The 20,669-nt window shown below is 37.9% G+C and overlaps 1 protein-coding gene across 2 annotated transcripts in view; it reads right to left on the bottom strand.

Annotated features, from left to right (window-relative positions):
- Positions 1-20,669, bottom strand: part of Fgf12 (fibroblast growth factor 12) — a 432,870-nt gene that overhangs the window by 9,033 nt on the left and 403,168 nt on the right. For both annotated transcript variants that reach the window (XM_017802093.1, XM_008848776.3), the window contains exon 4: positions 13,294-13,492. In XM_017802093.1, the coding sequence (XP_017657582.1) occupies positions 13,294-13,492 (199 nt within the window). The remainder of the gene's footprint in view (positions 1-13,293; positions 13,493-20,669) is intronic.

The raw sequence follows: 20,669 nt of genomic DNA, 5'->3' as shown, positions 1-20,669 counted from the left end.
GACAAGCAGTGGGGAACTGCGGGGGGTGCTGACAACACAGCAGACGGTAGCAGGGATAGCAGAGTATAAGGGCTCTTGTTGGGGGATGGAGGCTATGGGAATTGAGTCTGTTGAATTAGATGGTTTGGGATGTTCTGTGTGATACACACACACACACACACACACACACAAATAAATTTTCTTAAAATGTATTATATTTGAGGAGGAAGCATGGGAATTTGCGTCATGCTGAACAGATAATGGAAAAATCAAGAAATTAATAGAAACTTTAAATATCCATGTGTCTCATCCTTCATGTCCCTTTGAACTCATCATGGGGATGGCATAGCCTGGTATCCCCAGAATTTGACTTGGAACAATAAACAGCCTTTCTTTCTCTCTAAAGAGGCTTCTGAAGAGAAAATCCTTGGACACCAGCCTCTGTGCCAACCTGCTTTCATTGATCCAGCTGAAGTGTTCCAAGTGCCAGGCGGGTTCTGGAGATGTGGCAACATGAAGTCAACTCTGCTTCCTGCTCGGGCTCAGACATGAACAGCAGAGTTTTAAGCACTGGGAGGTGGAAGAATTCATTAGTTACCACTGTGATGTGAACTTCCTTAAAATACAGTCTCCAGGCACCATGAGATCTCTGCCTTGAAGGTGTGGCCTTCTCTGGGAATCATGGAAAGTCTCTCAACGATGTACCAGCAGAACCAGAATCAAAATGTGAAAAACATTACCATTGAAATCTACCTGATGACTTTATATCCATGCTCAGATGCCAAGGAGCTCAGAAACTAACTGACTGTGACTAGTAATAATCTGATATATAGCTATTAGAAACACATGTGCAAACCTTAATGTCAATTGCATTAAAAATAAAGTTTTCTGCATGAAACTGTGTATTTTAATAATGAAATGGAGATCATTTTAAAGGTTAAAACCTCATTTAATTTTATGACTTATAGGGTTTATACTGAGTACAATATTGTATAACTGTAAAAATTCAACTGTAAACTTAAAAATGTACAGCCAATTTTGTAAGAGATGCAGCCTAACTCAGAAAATTGTTATTGAATATTTCACTGCCGATGTAATGAAATGCTTCTTCTAAAAAAAAGTGAAAAAATGACTAAAGTGCTAAATTCTGTTTTTGTATTGTCTCACAATTAAAAACAGAGTTGTCCTGCATGTAAATAATAGATAAAGGAGTGAGTGTTGGGGCTGGAGAGATGGTCAGCGGTTAAGAGCACTGACTGCTCTTGCAGAGGGCCCAGGTTCCCGTCCCAGGACTCACATAGTGGCTACGAACCATCCTTAACTCCAGTTCCAGGGGAATCCAATGCCCTTTTCTGGCCTCCGTAGCATTGCACAACGTGGGTGCACTCAGACACATGCAGGCAATAAAGTCATATACATAAAATAAAAATAATAAATAAAATGTATTAAAGAAGTGAGTGTCTAAGCCAGAGATGTCCTCTTGGCATAGGTATAGTCATCTTCTCCCCAGCAGAAAACTATGTTTCAGTCTGGACTGAAGAACAGAGATCTGAGCTATAATAAAAAAGTAGAGGATTGGGAAGAGGAATGAGGTTTCGGTGAGAGCATTCTAGAACTGTGTTGCCCTACAGAGTACCCATTTAGCCATGTGAGGTTATGCACATTTAAAACGTAAACAGGGCTGCTTTGATTTGCTTTGAACATAAAAATAAACAGAATGGAATAAAACAGGGAGGTGGTGGGGGAGAGGAGACATAGGGCTAACCAGTGTTAGATGTTGCTTAATTTTGAAAGTGTTTCTTCCCTTCCATCTGGTTCCTCTGGGTTGTCCTTGAACATGCGGTTTCCCTTCTTTCAGTTCACTGTTCAGGTGCAAAAGTGGGGAAAGCAATACTTGCTCATTTTCACCCCACAGGGTATTTTTGTGTTAGAATATCAGTGTTCCTCTAGCATAAATTTTATCACAGTGGTTTTGATGAATGGTTAAAAGAGATAACAATTCAAAAGAAAACATTTCTGTTTGGTTCTTTAGTACCCTTTTTATTTTTTTTTAAATCAAAGCATGTTCTTATCTCAGTTTATTCCTTCCCCTTTTTCTTTTATTCTGATATTCATTTCACTTTCCCTCTCCTTCTCATCTTGATGGTTCTGTTTATACACTTTCTTTTCTAGCTCTATAGCAGATGGAAGCAAGGAATTCAGCAGAGTTTCCTAAGTACAATGGGGTAGAGATTTGGTCACATAGTATTTGTCATTGTTTTCAAGGTCGAATGAAGCTTCCCAATAATTCAACTCATATCATGTACTACCATCAAGTACATTATTTGCTAGTAATCTTCAGTTTAATCCCAGAATGTGAATAGAGCAAACTTGTAAGGCAGACAATCTCAACCAGAGATCTTAGCACCGTGAAGGTGGTCATTTCTGCACTGCCTGAGTGTGTGCTGACATGTCACAAGTAAAATGCTACACATGGTGACAACAGACCACAAGCTGCCAAATTTGTGGTAGTATCTGTCGTATATTTTGCTGTCTTTGGAAATGAAAGATTATACTTTTAAAAGGAATAAATAACAAATGTATGCCATTGGACTTTGCAATTTTACTAAAACAGTAAAACAAACAGCAATAATAAAGTCAAACAACAACAACAATAGCAACAAAACATCTTTGGCGTGGGTTTTTCCACGGCAGCCTCTATTCAGCCCTTTCCCACTCTATTCTTTTCCTTTGTGCCCACATTACAAATGTAGTTATCAGAATGTACACATTTTCCTTGTCATTACCATAGGTAAGATTTTGTTTACAACTTTCAACAGTCAATGATCATTTCAATTTTGGTTCTAATTTTCCTTGAAAACTTAGAGTAAAATAATTTTCTTCAATGTATGGGAAAATCAAACACAGAGTATGCTGCTATTTATAATTTTAAGAGCTATGACAGACCAGGAGCTAGGTGCTATATGACAAGTTCTCTCCTGCTATGTCCCCATCATTAACAACAGTGTGGAGTACCTCTATAAGCCTACACCTCATATACACCAACAGTCTTGCAAGTGACCCTAAAAGAAACCTTTCCTTTCTCAGTTGAAACTGAGAAACACAGAGTGTAGATTGATCTAAGCAGGACACCTACCCAGGGAAGAATCAGCATTTAAATCTGTGTGACTAACTCTGTGAGCTCATAGCCAAACTACTGAATGTGTCTGCAGTAAAATGAAAACTGTGATTAGTAACCTTGAGTTGAAAACTTGACCCTAAAGCTCAGGAGCTCCTCAGCTCTTCCCGCGCATTCTCGTGGCGAGGTCTCTCTTTTGTCCCAAGTGAATGATCCGATACCTTCTCTCTTTCACTCGTTACATTTCCAGTGCTGCCTCAATCCCTTCAGCTTCAGGAAAAACAAACCCCTAATTCAAGAGCGTGAGGGTTGAGAAAACCTCATCTAAGGAATCACATATGATTTTGAAATGTCATTAATGAACAACTGACAAAATGAAACATCACAGTTGTACATACAGCTGCACCCTTACTTGGACTGATAAAAGCAGTTGAAGCCTACAACACTTGAAGGTATGCCTTCTACGAACCCATAACTGACAGTAAAGCCCTTTCCTCTCTGGTTCCTCCTCATTCTAATAAACATGATCATCATTCACCAAACTTGGAAGTCTAGATTTAAAAATAGAAATCCTGATCCAATCCATTAGTACATTAGTACACTAGATGCAACATCAAAAGAAATGCAAAGTCATTCTTTCTTCCTTTCATTATAAAACCTTAGAGTCCTAGCTACCTTCAGCTTGGCAAAGGTTCTAGTGGATTTCCCTGCAATCTTGTTCCAAATCTATAAGGACTTCCCAAACACCGAAGAACCTTACAACAATACCAATGCTGCAGTTCGCTTGGTCTTTGCCTACATTCCTAACTTCATCTTATACCATTTTCTCCCTTAATTAACTTCCAGATACACTATAGTACTTGTTCATAATCAGATATGCCTGGATTAGCTTAGATATTCAGAATTCTTATTAATGTTGCCTGCAAATCTTCCCCCATGTCTGTATACAATTTACTATTAAACATTCAGATTCCTTTTCAAACGTACTTAATTATGTCATCTTCTCAGAGATTCGCTTTGATCACCCTAGGAAGACAGTTTGACATTTTCTCCTCATAAATAATAAATAGTGACAATTTAAAGTGTTTGCTTGTTATTTATTCATTTATGCTTTTCTTGACATGTCATAAAAATGTTTTCTTGAATACTGCTGAATTCCCCATTACAGCTAGTGATACTTTGTAAGAGTTTAACAATTATTTTCCACTTTTAAGTGTTGCCATGCTTGCTGCCTAACTGCAGATGGCAATGTCTGGGACAAAGCTGAACTTTCACTGCCATAGTCAGTGAATCTTTGGCTTCTTCTAAAGTCCTAAGCTTGTGCTTACAGTTGGAAATGTACCTGTGTGTAGCCAGAATGAATGATTTGGACAGAAACAAAATATTATATAGTAAACCATATTTAGCAAGCTTTTCTAGTTTATTATTTTTATAAAAAATTACATGCCTTATCTTCACAGACAGAAGAAGAACCAACAGCAAAGCAAATAAGCGTGGGAAGTTAACCACATGCCTTCCGTTCCTCCACAGGTTCATATGATAAATTGTAGAGTCTAGGAAACAAATGAGACTGAGGATCTCAGCACCAGTGATCTCTGGACTGTTTCTCCAAGTGTGAGCCCTCCCCACACCCCAAAGCAGCAGCTGCAGTAACAGTAGCACCTAGAATGTTAGAAATGCACATTCTTGGGTGAAGCCAGAACTGCAGATTTAAAACCTCAGAAGATGGGGTCCCAGGAGCATGCTTTAACAAGCCCTCCAGGCAACTCTGAAGCACACTCAATCTGGAGAGACACAATCTGTTCTTGTATGAAAATCACCTGTGTCTCTTTCTAAACAAAATACAAGTGAATGTGTCATGTCTCTGTAGATTCCAATTCATAAGAAGAGCATATGGGGGTCACAAGGACTCGTGATATAAATAAGCTGTCAAGCTTCAGAAGGATAAAGCTCATTTGCACCCATGCCCACACCAACACACACCCAAACATACACACATATCCCTCAAACACACACACGCAGACACACACAGGCACGCACGCACGCACACACTCACGCACGCATAGTCCTGTTAGGAAAACCACAAGTTCTGAAGTTGAAAGATAACATTTCTAGTCATAGTTTTGCCTATTTCTCATTTTGTGGATCTGATAGAATTATTCAATTTTTCTTAAAGTAGGTTTCCTCATGATTAAAATGGGGATAAAGGCAAGCATGATCCCAGCACTCAGGAAGCAGAGGCGGGCAGATCTCTGTGACACCAATGCCAGCCTGGTCTACACAGTGAGTTCTAGGCCAGCTGAGGCTACAGGAAGACCCTGTCTCAAAAGAAAAGAATGGGGTGGGGATCGTAAACATCAGCTTGCATGTTACCAAGGTCTTGGTGACTATCAAATGGCAAGCTGGCTGATAACACAGGTCAAAAGTGCAGACAGTGTAGTAGTCCAGCTACTGCTTGCTACACTTTTAAATTGCTACTGGATTCTTTAGAGACGATTTGAAAATTGAATTCTGGAAGTTATGGGGTAAGCTTTGAGAATCAGCACTGCTCTGGAGTAAAGGGTTGGACATGGGTACAGGACCACTGCAGTTTCTGCTGACAAATTCTCCACTGAAATGGACACAATATAATCTGTTTTGGATGAAACTCATAAATTGCACACTATAAAGAGCCCTCATCTTCTATCAGTTTCCATTAAAGAAGAATGAAATATGATTAACCATTTTATTACTATCAATTTAATCACATTTTCCTTGGCCTTCTATAATTCCCGAGAAATGGAACGGTTAGATTGCTCTGTTCCTTAATGTACCATTAAAAATATCTAATTGTCTTAATAGCAGATCATGTGAAGGCTTGAGCAATTAGCATGAAGCAATTTCACACCTTAATTAATGTCACATGGAATCTCTTTGGAACTGTAGGAGAAATTTAAACACTGGTTTGAAGCGACATGCCATAGGGAAGTACAGTGCCCAGTATGCTGAAAATGCTTCTTACAAATGGTTAAGAGACATTGTACACAAAAAAAATATGATTTATACCTTCATTTCAAAATGGAGCAGAGGTAATGTTTGAGTGTGTGAGAGACAAACAGAAGTGGCAGAAACTCACAAGAGAGAGGGAAGAAGAGAGGAGCGAAGAAGGGAGAGAGAGGGATGGAGAGAGACAGGGCAGAGGAAGTACACTCTATCTTTTTTACAATTAAAGCGAGCGATTAGCGGCATAGAGTCAGCCGGGCCCTCCCTTCTGTATTTGTCTTTTAGTATGGGTCAGTCCCAAAGACCATCTTGGGACATAAACTTTTTAGTTCTCTTTTCAGATGATTAAAATAAAATTATAAAAATAGATTTGCTGTTTCTGCTTCTCTAGTTGGAGTTTCACATTAAGAATGCCGTGTGTGCTTCTCTGTGGTGACTTACTGTGTCATTGTGGAAGGGATTCTTTGCTCTAGAATCTACAGAATCTTCCTCATTCAGTGTTTTCTCACAGCATTTTTTCAGAACAGAAGCTAATGAGACAGTGCCCATTCTTCTAAAGGGGAAAATTTTAAAGGCACTTTGCATTTGATCTGACAAAAGTTGAGAAACTGAACTTTCTTACATTGGCTAACCTTCATTTTACTTCTATGAAACAGATGGGATTTATAATTGACTGCATTGTCAGAGATAATTGAGGTTGAAGAAGGTAAATTATTTTCTCAAAATCACCTAACAAGCCATTGCCAAAACAGAAGAACTAGTTCATCTTCATTCCTGGTTAATTGAAATTTCCTAGGTTATCAACTTAGGAAAATAATTGGCATTCCAGGTAGCAATTTAACCTAGTACTAAAGCATTCCTATCTTAATAACAGTGGGAAATTTTAAACTGTAGCTTTTTAGTATATTTAAATTCATGATGTCTGTGAATGAAATGTCCTGAAGAGACAGGCATACCTTGCACTGAACCATCTGCAAGGCTTATTAACTGATTAGGACTTGGTTGTGGAGAGGTTAGAATGGTGCAAGTCCAGGGCCCAATTATAATTTATCTTGGGCTATCCTTGGCCCCCTTAATGGCCATTTCTTGCCTCTGTGTATGACCTAACATTATTGTGATTAACGGGTAACCTTTTGAAATGTGTGAACTTAACGAGCCCCTTAGATTTTACCAACCAAAAGGTTAAAAGTGTTGTCAGATATCATCTGAGGCCTATAGCAGAGATTGCCCCACTTTGCTATAACTTGCCTACTTAATGTTTCCACAGATGTATTTGAAAAGTGCTTTAACTTATGACTTTCTTTGTTCTGTTATTAAAACAATTTCATCAAACCTTTATGGTGTTGGAACATGGAATGTGGGGCAACCTAAAACTGATTCCTAGGCCACAGTCATTCATATTTGGCTCCAGAATAAAATCACTTATATTCTCTTTGAGGTGAGTGTTGTTTTCGTGTGGACAGTGTCAGAGATAAAGTTTATTAGACAATTCACACAGTGATCACAGTTTCTGAATAAACTTAAATTGCCTTTGGCAAAATTTAAATAAAATCACCCAAGAAACACCAAATTCTTTTCTGAACACTGAGTCTCAATGGTTTCCATCAGAATCACTGGGCAGTTTTAACAGCTGTACAAGCTTAAGTCACACCCATACTTAATCAGATCAGTTTGGAGGTTTGGACAGGGACTGTAAGTTTTAAGAATTCTCCAGATTGTCTTAAAACTGTTTTTTTTTTTTTGTGATACAACAATCAGTGCTCCTCTGCTAGGGCTTAAAGCAAGCTGTGTAAGTTAGAGCAGCAGTTCTAAGAGGGAAGGTGGACAATATCTACCACAGGACCACCTGTGAGTGTGTGTGTTTGTGTGTTGGGGGGTAGGTGCACATACATGTGCTCTCCAAACCTCTTCTTCTACTAAGAACTAAATTGGTAGAAATATGTTTATATTCCTTATTCAAAGCTAAATGCATTTATAAAGGTGGCTTTCAATTGATACATACTGATCCTATTTTGCAAATTACCTTTTTTGTCTCCAGGACTTCATCTTGAAAGCTTTAAATCTTTGGCTAACACACACAGTGTTTTTAGGGGGACGAAGCTGATTCTAAATACCCAACCACCTGCAGGAGCTGAGTAATGTGCTTATGAAGGAAGAGGGAGGAGAAAAGGAGGAGTCTGCATCTTGTTCTTTGTCAGAGTCTTTGGCCCTTTATCTGGTACTGGAGGGGGAGGTCACCAAAAAGACAATTTAAATTTGGGGTGTCATTCTTCAGTGGCGGAATAATGCTCTGAAAGGGCTGAACTGGAAGTCAGGGAGCCTGTGCTGTTGTCTTAAATTCTAGAGGAGAATATCCAAGTAAGTAGAGGTTGATGTGCAATGTATATTGTAATGGGCTGAAGTATCAAGTCTAACCATCCAAACAGATGTCTTTGCAACTACTCATTAACACTGCCCTTGTGTGGAACATCAGATTACAGTGAAGGAGTGAAGGGAAATGGGCTGTGGGTGATTACTAGGTTATCTGTGTAAGAATTAAGTATCCTCAAACTGGAAGAACTTAATTTTAGGAATCTTGACAGTCCATGAAATTAATACAGGAATGCTATGAAGGCAAAGATACTTGAAGAAAAAAATACCCCCCCCAAAAAAACATAAAAAAACAAAGCTACTTTGGCTCTTCCTCAACCTAGGGCTACTTTGTATCACAGAAAGGCAGCCCATTCAGCACTCATGCTGGGTTCTGCAAGTTTAGCATGGTAAAAGAATGAACTTGCAGGATTACAAAATTTCCTTGAACATCGAAGCAGCAATATGGCTAATCTCTTTAAAGCTATTATTTTGTATTTCTTTTCTAAAAGTATCTTCCAATTACATGTCTTTTCATTATTCCATACAGAGAGCATTGCAAAAATAACTTTGCTTAAAAATGAAATTTATGGGCCAGGCTGCACTTAGGAGTTAGAGGCAGGCAGATCTCCGTGAGTTTGGGAACATCCTGGTCTATGTAGCGAGTAGCCATCCAGGGCTACATAGTGACACCCTGTCTTAAAAACAAACAAACGAAAATACAGTTTATGGCTAAATACCTTCATCTTAAGCCTTCATTCAGAATAAATAGACAAGCAAATCATAAATTATCATGGTGAAAATATCTCATGAAGTTGTATTTTATTCATTCCCTAACTGAATAAAGGAAATGTGTCTAGGTTACTTTATATGTAAATCTAATGCTAGGTTCCATCATGGAATATGGCTTTATACCTACAAAGGCTGCCACACACCCTGCTGAGGAGACAGGTCAATACCTCCCATCCTTACAGGCTGGCTCCCTATCCTTTGCACATCAAGTTATTACTTGAAGCCAAAATCTATGAGTGGAGGGAGATGTCACTACAAGTTATTGGTACCCTAGAAAGATTTAGAAAAATTCCTCTATGATGGTTTTAAACTAGTCTTCTTCTGGAATGGGGGATCCTGATTCTTTCCATTTTTTATTTAAAACCAAAATCCAAATCTAAATTGTAAACAACTTTAAATATAATTGAGTTCAAATTTTTTCACAGAGTAGGAGATGAAGCACATTAAGCATCATCAGAAACAAGGCACTGTCTCCTCAGTTCTGTCTTGCCCCATTTGAGGATGACAGCCCATTAATAATCCCATCTAGTCATCTACAATGTACACTTCTTCCAACATTTCATGAACACTTGTCTCATTATGCAGGGTTTGTAACTAGCTTACTATGCAATTTCTATCATGGTATAACATCTCTGCATTGCTATCGCTGACTTCTCTATCTGCATATTCATGGCTTACTTCAGATTAAAGGCCAGTGTAATATAGGTCATGTGAATATGCACTGGCATTGGGCTTCCTGAATTATAATCTCACTTCTGTAGTTTTCTGTTTTGTATTTTTTACTTATCTAGTCCTTTGATCTTGGACAAGTTAATTGGTTTAAATATTAGTCTCCTCATCTCTAAAATAAGGATAATAACATAGGGCTATCGTGAGGTTTTACATAAATAATCTATGCAACCTGTTTAGCTGGTAGCAAATAGATAGATTGTGTATTGATTTAGTGAAAATGATAAGAGGCTAAAAAGCGTATTAATAATGGTAGTAGCAATAATACTTTAGCGACCCAGCAGGGAGGATGAAGTTTCCATGCACATCAAAACAGCATGATATGACATCAATTATTTTTCATACTAATGGAAACTTATGATATAAAATATAGCTTCATTGAGAATCATTGGAAAATGTTTCAAAATATGTATATTAATAAGTATATCAGAGCACATATGCAATATAAAGGACCTGACCAATTTGTGTGCATCAAGTAAAGTATGAAAGCATAAACAACTCCATGGATCTGTAAGGATTTTTATTTCTACAGTGCAGCTATATTCCAGATTAAGAGGAAGAGAAGAAATTATTAGTACTTGGTCAAGAGCATTTATTGTAGGTCTCATTGTCCTGTGTTTACATTGCATCCACAGCCCTTCTGACTTCAGACCAGTCCATCTCAACATTGGTCATGGTCAGTACCAGATTGCTCAAAGCAAAGTACTTTGGCTTGAACTCTGGTTCTGTGACTCACTCACTCCATGATTTGGGACAAATTACTTAATAGTTTCTGTGCTCCATTTTCAACATTTATAAAGGGGAATATACTGGATCCTACCTCATAAAAATGGAATAAAAAGAAAATAATTGGGCATAATTTAGAACACTACCAATGAAAATTAAGCTTTATTAATAAGCAAATATGGCTCAAATAAATGTACTTTGTTCTTTAAAACAAACGGCAAAGACATTTATAGGAAATTAAAAGGTCTTTGACTGAAAACCAGTTCAATCTTTCATCTTCAGAAGCGGTTCTCATATTCTTTATATTTCACACCTAAGATTTCATTTCCACAAAGGAAACAAAGAACTAAAAATGAGAAGTAAATCCAAACATTAGTAAATCTGATTTAAAACAGATGTTATTTTTTCTCAGAACAAAAGGGAAAACATTGTTAATTCATCAGTAAAAAACAAAAATTAAAAAAAACCTCAATGATGCCTGTATGGAAGACAGATATACTTTAAAGTAAAAACAACAACAAAAAAGGCACCTTTAGCTGCAAAAATACCTATTTTCCCACCGTTCCCTCAAACCTCAGCATGCATTTAAGTGAAAGCATTCATTAAAAGGGCATCTTTTAAAAATATTTTACTTTATTATTTTTATTTTACACATATGAGTGTATTGCCTGCATGTGTGTAAATGCACCCGTGTTGTGCAATGCCCACAGAAGTCAGAAGAGGGCGTCGGGTCCCCTGGAACTGGAGTTACAAACAGTTGCCTCCTGCTATGTGGATGCTAGGGGTCCTCTGCAAGAGCAGATGATGCTTTTAACTGCTGAGCCACCTCTCTAGCCCAAAAGGCTACATTTTTTTATCTTCTCTGTACCTAAGTATGGCTGTGTAGGATTTAACCAATATGGCAGCTATTGGAGACCATCTTGACAAGAAAACTTGTATAGGTATATCTATCTATCTATCTATCTATCTATCTATCTATCTATCTATCTAATTTTATTTTATGTGTATGCCTGCATGTAGGTAAGTGCACCTGTGTCGTGCAATGCCTGTGGAGGACAGAAAAGGCTGTCAGATCCCCTGGAACTGGAGTTACAGACAGTTGTTAGCTGCCATGTGGGTGCTGGGAATCAAACCTGAGTCTTCTGCAAGAAGAGCCAGCGTTCTTAATCACTGAGCCATCTCTCCAGCCCTGACTTGTATAGGTTTTAAATTCTATCTGTGGAAAGATCACATCCAGGACCAGTGTGTACGGTTATGGCAACAGTGAACAGCACATGCTCCACACTGACCCACACTGACTGCGTAATTCTGCCTTCAGTGAGCAGTTCTAAGGAGTCAGAGTAAGACATAAAGATAAAAACTGGGTACAACCAAGGTTCTGACAATCGGGGCATTACAATGCCGTCTCTGGAAAGCTCACCTCTAGGTACAGATTCTGAGAGAATTAGTGTGACTAACCTGTAATTCACAAGGTATTTACATTTTGAGAAGCCAATGGTTTTGACAGGTAATCGATTCCTCATTTCCAATTGTATGAGCCTTTCCTAAAGACACTTTTAAACATCAGCTTCTCAATGATATATTCTTTTTGATGAATGGCAGTTATTTCTCTAATTCCCAATATTAATTCAATTACCACTTTTTCTACCATGCTATTGCCATTAGCAAACATATTTCATGTATCTAAGAGTGTTTTCTGGAACAAAGATCTCTGTCTTTGCATTTACTTGGTCATTCATTTGTTCATTGACATGTTCACTTATTCAAATGACAACTCATCAAATATCTCTTTATGATACGCCAAATACTTCACATAACAAAAGAGACAGGAGAGAAAATAAAGCAAGCTCTGTCCATTCTGAGAATGTACTAACCATGAATAAGAAGACATAGCAGGGCACTTGGTAAATCTACTGCAATGTGATTATTCTTATAACAGAGAAATATATACAAAGACAAAAGGAAAGAATCTTTAGTTCTTAAAAAAGGGGGGGGTGGGAATGTAATAAAAGTATGTTCTCTTGAATTCAAAGTTTGAAGACAGCTACTTCAGTCCCCTCACTTGATAGGTGAAGTCAGAATTTTTCAGGTAGATGAGTGGATGGAAATCAACACTATTTTAAGTGATCAAAGAAGAGAGGTTCTAGACTCAACTGTGAAAGCTAAATTCTATCAATTAAAAAAAAAGGCACTGTGTCTTTCCTTAAAATGTACAAAGAAAATCCATGTGTCATGTTACATTTGCTCACAGAGTAAAGATCAGCATAGAAGTATATTTCTAAACATATTTTAAAAATTTTAGCACTATAATAATAATATTGTTATTTTAAAAGAGATAGTCTAAGAAATTAAATAATTGTGTTCAACAAAGAGAGCAACTACATTCCAAGCAGTAATCGACCCCAATGTTTGTATTCAGGAATTTTTTATCTTCAGTATCCAAGCATACTTTTTTTATAAGCTCCTCAGACTTATCTACTGTCTCTTCAATAAGAAAGTTATTATTGTGTTTTCTGAATCTTTGTCGTGTCAGCTCATTCCAGGCAGAACCTACAGAGCAAGGGACAAAGAAGAGGATGGGTACCAGGGTCCGAGGAGGAAAAGGAGCTGTTTCATACCTTCGATAGGTTTTGGTACAAAATGAGATGAAGGCTTGGTTTTTTTCACTCTGTTCCCCTTCATGATTTGACCTTCTTTATTGAGTCCTAAAAACCATGCTCGGCCTGATTCCTGCTGGCGATACAGTGTCGAAGAATAGATCACGTAGTAGTTTTCAAACACAGACTCCTTAAATTTGCATTCTGGGGTAAAAACATCCTGCAGAAATAAATACAGGAAAAAAGAAAGGAATTAATGATGAATAAGCAATGCTTAAATCTAGTTAGTCTGAAGTATATATCCAATGTCACGAACAAGTGAAAGGACACATAGTTACAGTTAGCACTCATAATGACGATACCTTATACAAAACCAAAAAGCAAGATTCTCTTTCCAGAGAAAAGAACTGCTCAGACACTGTCACTCAACAAGGGCTAAGGCCTAAATCTTATCTAACACCTGATCCAGCATAATGTTTTATAAATCAAGGTATTTGATTATTCATTGATTTCGTTGCCCTTAAAATGTACACAGCACAGTTAAATTTATCCCTCGGAAACAAAAGCAAAACACAGCAAACCACATTCAACACAGGCACACTAGATTTTTTTTAAGCGACCACACTCTATGTATAAGTCTATTACACAGCCAAAATTTAGTCCTTAAACCTCTCAGAATTATACTACTTTGCATGATGCTAGTAACTTTCCTCTTAATTGCTTTAAAATATATTTTACTTAATAAAAAGTTTCCATATCACAACCTTTGGTATAAGCCATAGGAAAAATCCTAGTGTTACATCGAAGAATCGTCATTGAAACCTAGAATGAGAGTTTCATTCTAAGAAAACTTAAGAACATCTACTTTAGCCCCATTACTTGATAAGTGAGAAAATCAAATGTTAAATGTGTATGTGTGTGTGTGTGTGCATGCACGTATAGCTGAAGGCTACATCACTAAAAACACAGTATCAGGCAATGGAAACCCTTCTTTGAGTCATTCGTCAGTCATCAGTCATTTGCACTTGTCAGTCCCAGAGACTCCCAAGATAATACAGCAATTGCCAATTGCCATAGCTCTTGACATCCTTCCAGAAGTTGATGGTAAGACCCTATTGTTGAATACATGACATACTTATGACCCAGGACATGGAGCAATTGAGCTGGAACTGACCTGGATGCCTCCGCCCTGATAATATCAGAAGATACTGCACAAACTGCCAAGGGAGAAAACTAATGATCCCCAAATCAATGATCCAATCCAGCTGTAAAGTCTATGAACCACAACAATGACCAACCCAGCAAACTATCTTATTAGTGCAGTAGTGGCACTTTTATCTTTCAGGTAATCAACAGCTGTCTTATTGGACTTGTGGCCCACTCAATGGGAGGGAATTAATATGTGGTATTATGAACATAGTCAAATACATGTGGCTGGAGATGGTAGAGAACCTAGAGGAAAAACTACTTCTGTCACATCCCTAAACCAATATAATTTCTTACTATATTCTAAATACATAGCCTTATAATTACAGACAAGTTGTACCTCTCATTGCACATTAAAGAAGTTTCTTTTTGTAATAGATGGAGACTGCTACGAAGTTCCATAACTGGTACACAGAGAATAAGTGTTTGTGAAGTGCCCAGCCCTAAGCAACACAACCGCAGTATAACCTCTCCACCTAAGACTCAGGGAACATACTGGAACATGGGAAAGAAAGACTATTAATGCATCTCCCAACTCTGATCAGTGAAGCTTCCTCATGCAGCAGATGGTGATTAAGCCAGAAAGTCACAACTGGCCAAAGTGCAGAGAATAAGAGCCTCCAGAGTGCTCATCAATGAATGATAGCTACATCAAACTTCTGTCACCAAAGACTTAGGGACCATTATGGAAGGGGACAGACACCAGAGGTGTAAGAACCAGAGGTGGTGGATGGGCACAAGGAAAAAGAGTTTTCCAGACAGCTAGAACATTACTCATATGAACTCACAGCAGTGATGACAGCACACACAAGTCCCACCTAAGCTCAAGGCAGAAAAAAATCCCAGCACAGATGTGAGGAAATTGGTAAGAAGCCTCAACCTTAGCTGAGGAACTACAAGCAACTGAGAGCTACTGGGAGAGGAAGACTCCGTTTTCTTTAAGGGTTTGACACTAAAAAGGTTAACCAGGCTCCAGTTGATGGACACACATCAAAGGACATTTGGAACGCAAACTTAACTCAATGGGCCTTAATATATATGACATAGTACATGAAATCTGGCGGTTGGTGGGGCTATAAGAAGGGTGCAGATAGGGGAGGTGGTCTAAATATGATCTAAATATATTGTATAAAATTCTAAAAAAAAAATCAATAATTTAAAACATAGTACTGATGTAGTGGCAAACCTCACACTCTTACAATCACCCCCCCCACCAAGCTCACCACTTCTGTTACAATCAATACAGTAAAATCATAGCTTAATGTGCCAAAGAAATAAACTTTATTTTTTGAAAGAAGAAATGTCTCCGCCTCTGAGATAACTAGAAGAAAACCAAACACGGAAGCACGTTCTCCAGTTCCAGGCAAATCAAGTCTATGCCAGACAAGCTCACCGCAATCACAGTCTTCTGCATTGCAATTAGATGGTTCTATTATTTGTGAAATTTTGTGAAAATACTAAAATCCACTGAAGTACATACTTTTAAATATGAATTTTATTGTATATAGGTTTCATTTCAATAAAAAAGAAAAAAATCAAAGAAAAGTAGTGACTGGAAAAGAAAAGGGAGGAGAATGTTTGAAACCACCGCAAATTCCTTGTTAGCAGTGCAGGTCTTAAAAATGAGTCCAGGCGCTCATTATGACCTTGTGCCCACATTACCAGGAAAGAGCTGAATTATTGCCAAATGCAGGGATCAAAGAAATACAACTTCCATCAATTGAAAGTATTAGTATAAGCCTCTTCTTTTTTGGGTATTGGGAATTGAACCCAGGGCAAGTGTTCTAACACTGAGTTACATCCCCAGCCAAATATTAGTCTGTTTTTCAGACTAATGAAATACCTGATGCATGCTAAGTTTAAAAGTCAAGAGGGTTCTTACAATCTTTCTGCCTCTCTCTTCTGCAAGGGTCCCTGGGCCTGGGGTGAGCATGGAACTTTTGATAGGTTAACCAGGCTCCAATGAATGGATCCACACTGAAGGACATTTGGAGACCAATTAGACTCTATAGGCCCTAATACATATATAATAGAATACATTAAATTGGGTAAGGGACAATAGGAAGGTGGGAATAAAGGAATGGGTAATTTGTAATTTCATACAAATTATCTTGTATGAAAATCACAATAATTCAATTAAAATGTAGAAAAAAGAGCAAGCAAGCAAGCAAGAAAGAAAGAAATAAAGAAAAGAGGGTTATTGAGCTCATGGTTTGGGAGCCTGAGATGGCCCCATAGCAGAGAGTGGAAGAGAGTGAATGGGAGGACAAAGATCATTTCACAAAACAAGAAGCCAGAGGCAGACTGGGGTTCAATCCTTTCTAAGTCCACACCCCACTAAGTGCACACCCCACTCAGTTCCATTTCTTAAAGGTCTTATTACTTTCCAGTCTTGTAAGTCTGGATACCATGCTTTTAGTACATAATCTTTCAGTGGGATAGACTCACTACATGGTCAAACTGTAGGGTACAATAATTTAAGTTCTCCTTTTCTTATAGAACTAAGTTAAAAGATTTTAAATAAGTTTAAATTAGACTGCAGGTATAATTTTCTCTCAAAGTCCAGGTGGGCAGCTGGAGAGACAGTTACATGCATGAGGAACTGAGTTAGATCTCCCAGAAACCCCACAAATGAATCCTAGCTTGAGGAGGCTGAGACAAAAGATCTCTGGGGCTCGCTTGGACAGCTGGTCTAAATGAATCAGTGAGCTCCAGGTTTAGTTAGATGCAATCTCCAAATATATAATATGGACAGTGATTGAAGAAGACGCCTGATACTGACCTCTGGCCTCTATATACATGTGTGCATACGTACATATGCACTCACACACATTGCACACACATGAACATGTACACGCACACAGTGTCACAGGAATTCAGGGGCAGATGCACATCCGGCAAGAGCAGAAGACACGCAGACGCCAGTTCAGAACTTCTTCAAATGCGGCATCATGATCCTTCCTATTGCACAGCCCCACTTGCTTTTGATGCCAGAAGGTTGACTTGAAAATATTTTATTCACAATCACAAATTTGTCAACCATATAAGGCCACTGTATATGAGAAAATTAGCACTTTCTTTTACTAAATAGTGTATTTCATTTAACTTCATGAATGCTTAGAGTCTCTTCCCAGAAACAGCAAGAGTTCACAACATTGTGGAGGGACTGAAGGTCGGTGGGGCTGAGGCATCAACAGCATAATGCAGAGACCAGGTCCTGAACTACTGAACGGGCAGAGGGGAGAGCCTATACACAACAGCCAAGTCCAATCAGAAAGAAAAGACAAGTAAAGTACTACATTCACTGTCTTTGCAAAGGAGCTGTGTGAAGAACCAGGATTCAAAATTAGGCAGTTGTTATTAACATTTGACTAAGGGAAGATATGCCATAGGAAAATATGGCAGAAACTTCAAGCAGACAGCACTGTGTATGCAGCCTCGCCCAGGAAGAAACCTCAGGGCAGTGAGTCTACTTGCATAATGACTCTAAGTACAATCTTTACCATATAATTGCTATTTCAATTTTAATACTGGTGGACATCAATCAATTTATACTAGATTTGCTATCAGTCTTTTTTAAATATTTTATTTATTATTTTTATTTTATGTGTATGTGTGTATTGCCTGCATGTAGGTAAGTGCACCCGTGTCGTACAGTGCCCACGGATGACAGAAGAGGCCGTCAGATTCCCTAGAACTGGAGTTATGGACAGTTGTTAGCTGCCATGTGGGTGCTGGGATTCGAACCTACGTCTTCTGCAAGAACAGCCAGTGTTCTTAATCACTGAGCTATCTCTCCAACCCAAAATTACTGTTGACTTTGCACTTAGAATTCTGATACCCTATAGTTTCTGGCATATTAGTCTGTAATTGCCAAAAAGTGTTTTCCTTTTGGTCTAGCTGCAATTGCACTAGCACTGATGGTCACCGCTCTCATTTAAATGGAATTCTTCTGAAGATACAAATATCATGAAGGATAAGAAGAAAGAAATTTAGAGATTCTAGTAAATAAATGGGAAATTGTTGCATTTTTTCAGGGTTGGCGGCATCAACACTGTTTTCATCATATCCCACTTCCTTGCCCCACCCGTTCCTCACAGGGCCCATGCCATTTCCTGTTCTTTTCTGCCTAATGGGATTATGACAAATGCTTGTCTTCCTCACATCAAATTACAGTGAACTTTCCTCTCCTTTCTCAGAGTATCTGATAGTTCTTATAGAATTTAATGTGTTCTGTCTGTGTCAAACGGGTTTTCTTCTTCCAATACAGCCAATGAATAGTTCAGTTCATGTATAAGTGTTCCTTGTGACTCTATAAATCCCATTACATCCTGCACACATTTGTTCTTGCTACTGATAAGAATATCATAAGTCAAGGAAGCAGTAATGATTATCTGTAGTAATAAAGAGAGACTGACAGAATGGGATTGGTCATACTATCTTGAGCATTTAATTTTTATTTAAAATTTTGTTTTTTTATCTAAAAAATAAGGACAATAATTTTGAAATTAAAATGTGATAAAATTAAGTAAAATGACAAATATTACTTCTTAAAATCTTCCTTCTTTCAAAGTGAATATTTTCCGAGCAAATTTGCTAACAGATGATGTGTGACAATTTTAATGTCAATAACAGTGACTCATTTATGGGTTACAGGTCAATTTTATTCAATATGAAAATCTAACACTTTGAGATACATAATATATTTTCCATTTTGTGTCCAAGTTGAGCATTGTATTTGTCATTTTCTATTCTAGGATGCTGTACCTTACCTATTCTTACATGCTTTGTTTACTAATAAGGAATATAATGTTTCCATGCTGAAGCTAGTATTTTCAAGCTCCTATAATAATACCAGTACATAAAATGAAAAAATATAAATGTAATTTTCTAAAACATATTAAAGATGAATAATACCTACTTTCTTGAAAATCATTTGGCTTCCTTAATTTCTGGTGCATTATCTATTGACATTTTTCCACTTGACCCTTGGCAAATCAGTGACCCTCTTTAATCTCGGTTGCCACCACTATAACTTAAGATATGATTCCTACAGACACAGGGATTATAAAGCTCAAGTTATACCACATCTATGAAAGTTCTTTGCTACCTACAGAATTATATAACAATTTGAGATATTCATCTTTCATAGAATAATAATATAACTTTAAAAGTTTTGTATTTTAGCATAACATCCGATTGTATTAAATGTTTTGAAATGCAATTAATGAGATTTTTTTTTTTAGTCACAGCCACAGTTTTGCAGTGGTAAGAGTGAACCTAGAGCTTTACACCTGCTAGGCAAGTACTCTACCACTGAATACAGACCCATTCTCCTCCCAGCCCCTCCTTCCCTTGGTCTCGACTACAGAACGTATACTTTTGAGCTCAGCTAAGAATCTGTGATTTGTGTGGCTCTGTGTAAACACAGTTGGATGATACTATAATCACATTTTATCTGAATGCTGCTCTTCATTCCCTCCTCTCTCTGGCTGGGATGACCTGTAGGATAAAGTGAGTGCAGGAACACACCTTGAACTCCAGCCACATGTTTCCTTGCTGTTGTTCAAACACAAAAGCTCATTTCAAATGTCTCATGACAGATGTCCGTTACTCCTCACAATTCCTTTACGTCTTACGTCATTCTGGCCATGAACTCAGGGAGACATTCCTTGGCCACCTTACACAAGGGAGCATTGTCTGTCACTTTCTAACCTTTTCCTTAACATTTCCTCATGGTATTGCCTGATATCCTAGATGAACGTTTTTAGGCTTTATGAAGGGTGGCACCATGGCTGCTAGAATTACCTTGTATTTTTCAGTAAATCTTGAAATAAAAAATTTGCATCATACCAACAACCTACTGACAAATTATATATACCAGATCAAGAATCAACAACCTACTGACAAATTATACATACCAGATCAAGAATTATATGTCTAGGGCAAGGTTTATCTGAGAATAATTGGTCTTTGCCCAAGATTTTCTACATGGAACATGGTAATTAAAAGTATCAGACTGGTGGAACTAACTTTCTTGGATGTTTAACAGCCATACTTTGAGGCCTATACTGATTTGGTCAGGGGGACATAAAGGACAGTTTTTGCTCCTTGCCCTCCTAGGTCGACTAGTTCCAGGGGACTATGAGCATCTCTCAAAATGTCCTGTAATTGTGGTGAGTCATCTGTCA

Source organism: Nannospalax galili, unplaced genomic scaffold (genome assembly GCF_000622305.1).
Source record: "Nannospalax galili isolate Female #2095 unplaced genomic scaffold, S.galili_v1.0 scaffold1084, whole genome shotgun sequence".
NCBI classification, from domain to species: domain Eukaryota; kingdom Metazoa; phylum Chordata; class Mammalia; order Rodentia; family Spalacidae; genus Nannospalax; species Nannospalax galili.
Note: the sequence above shows the minus strand (reverse complement) of the source record. Positions and strands in the feature narration are given on the sequence as shown.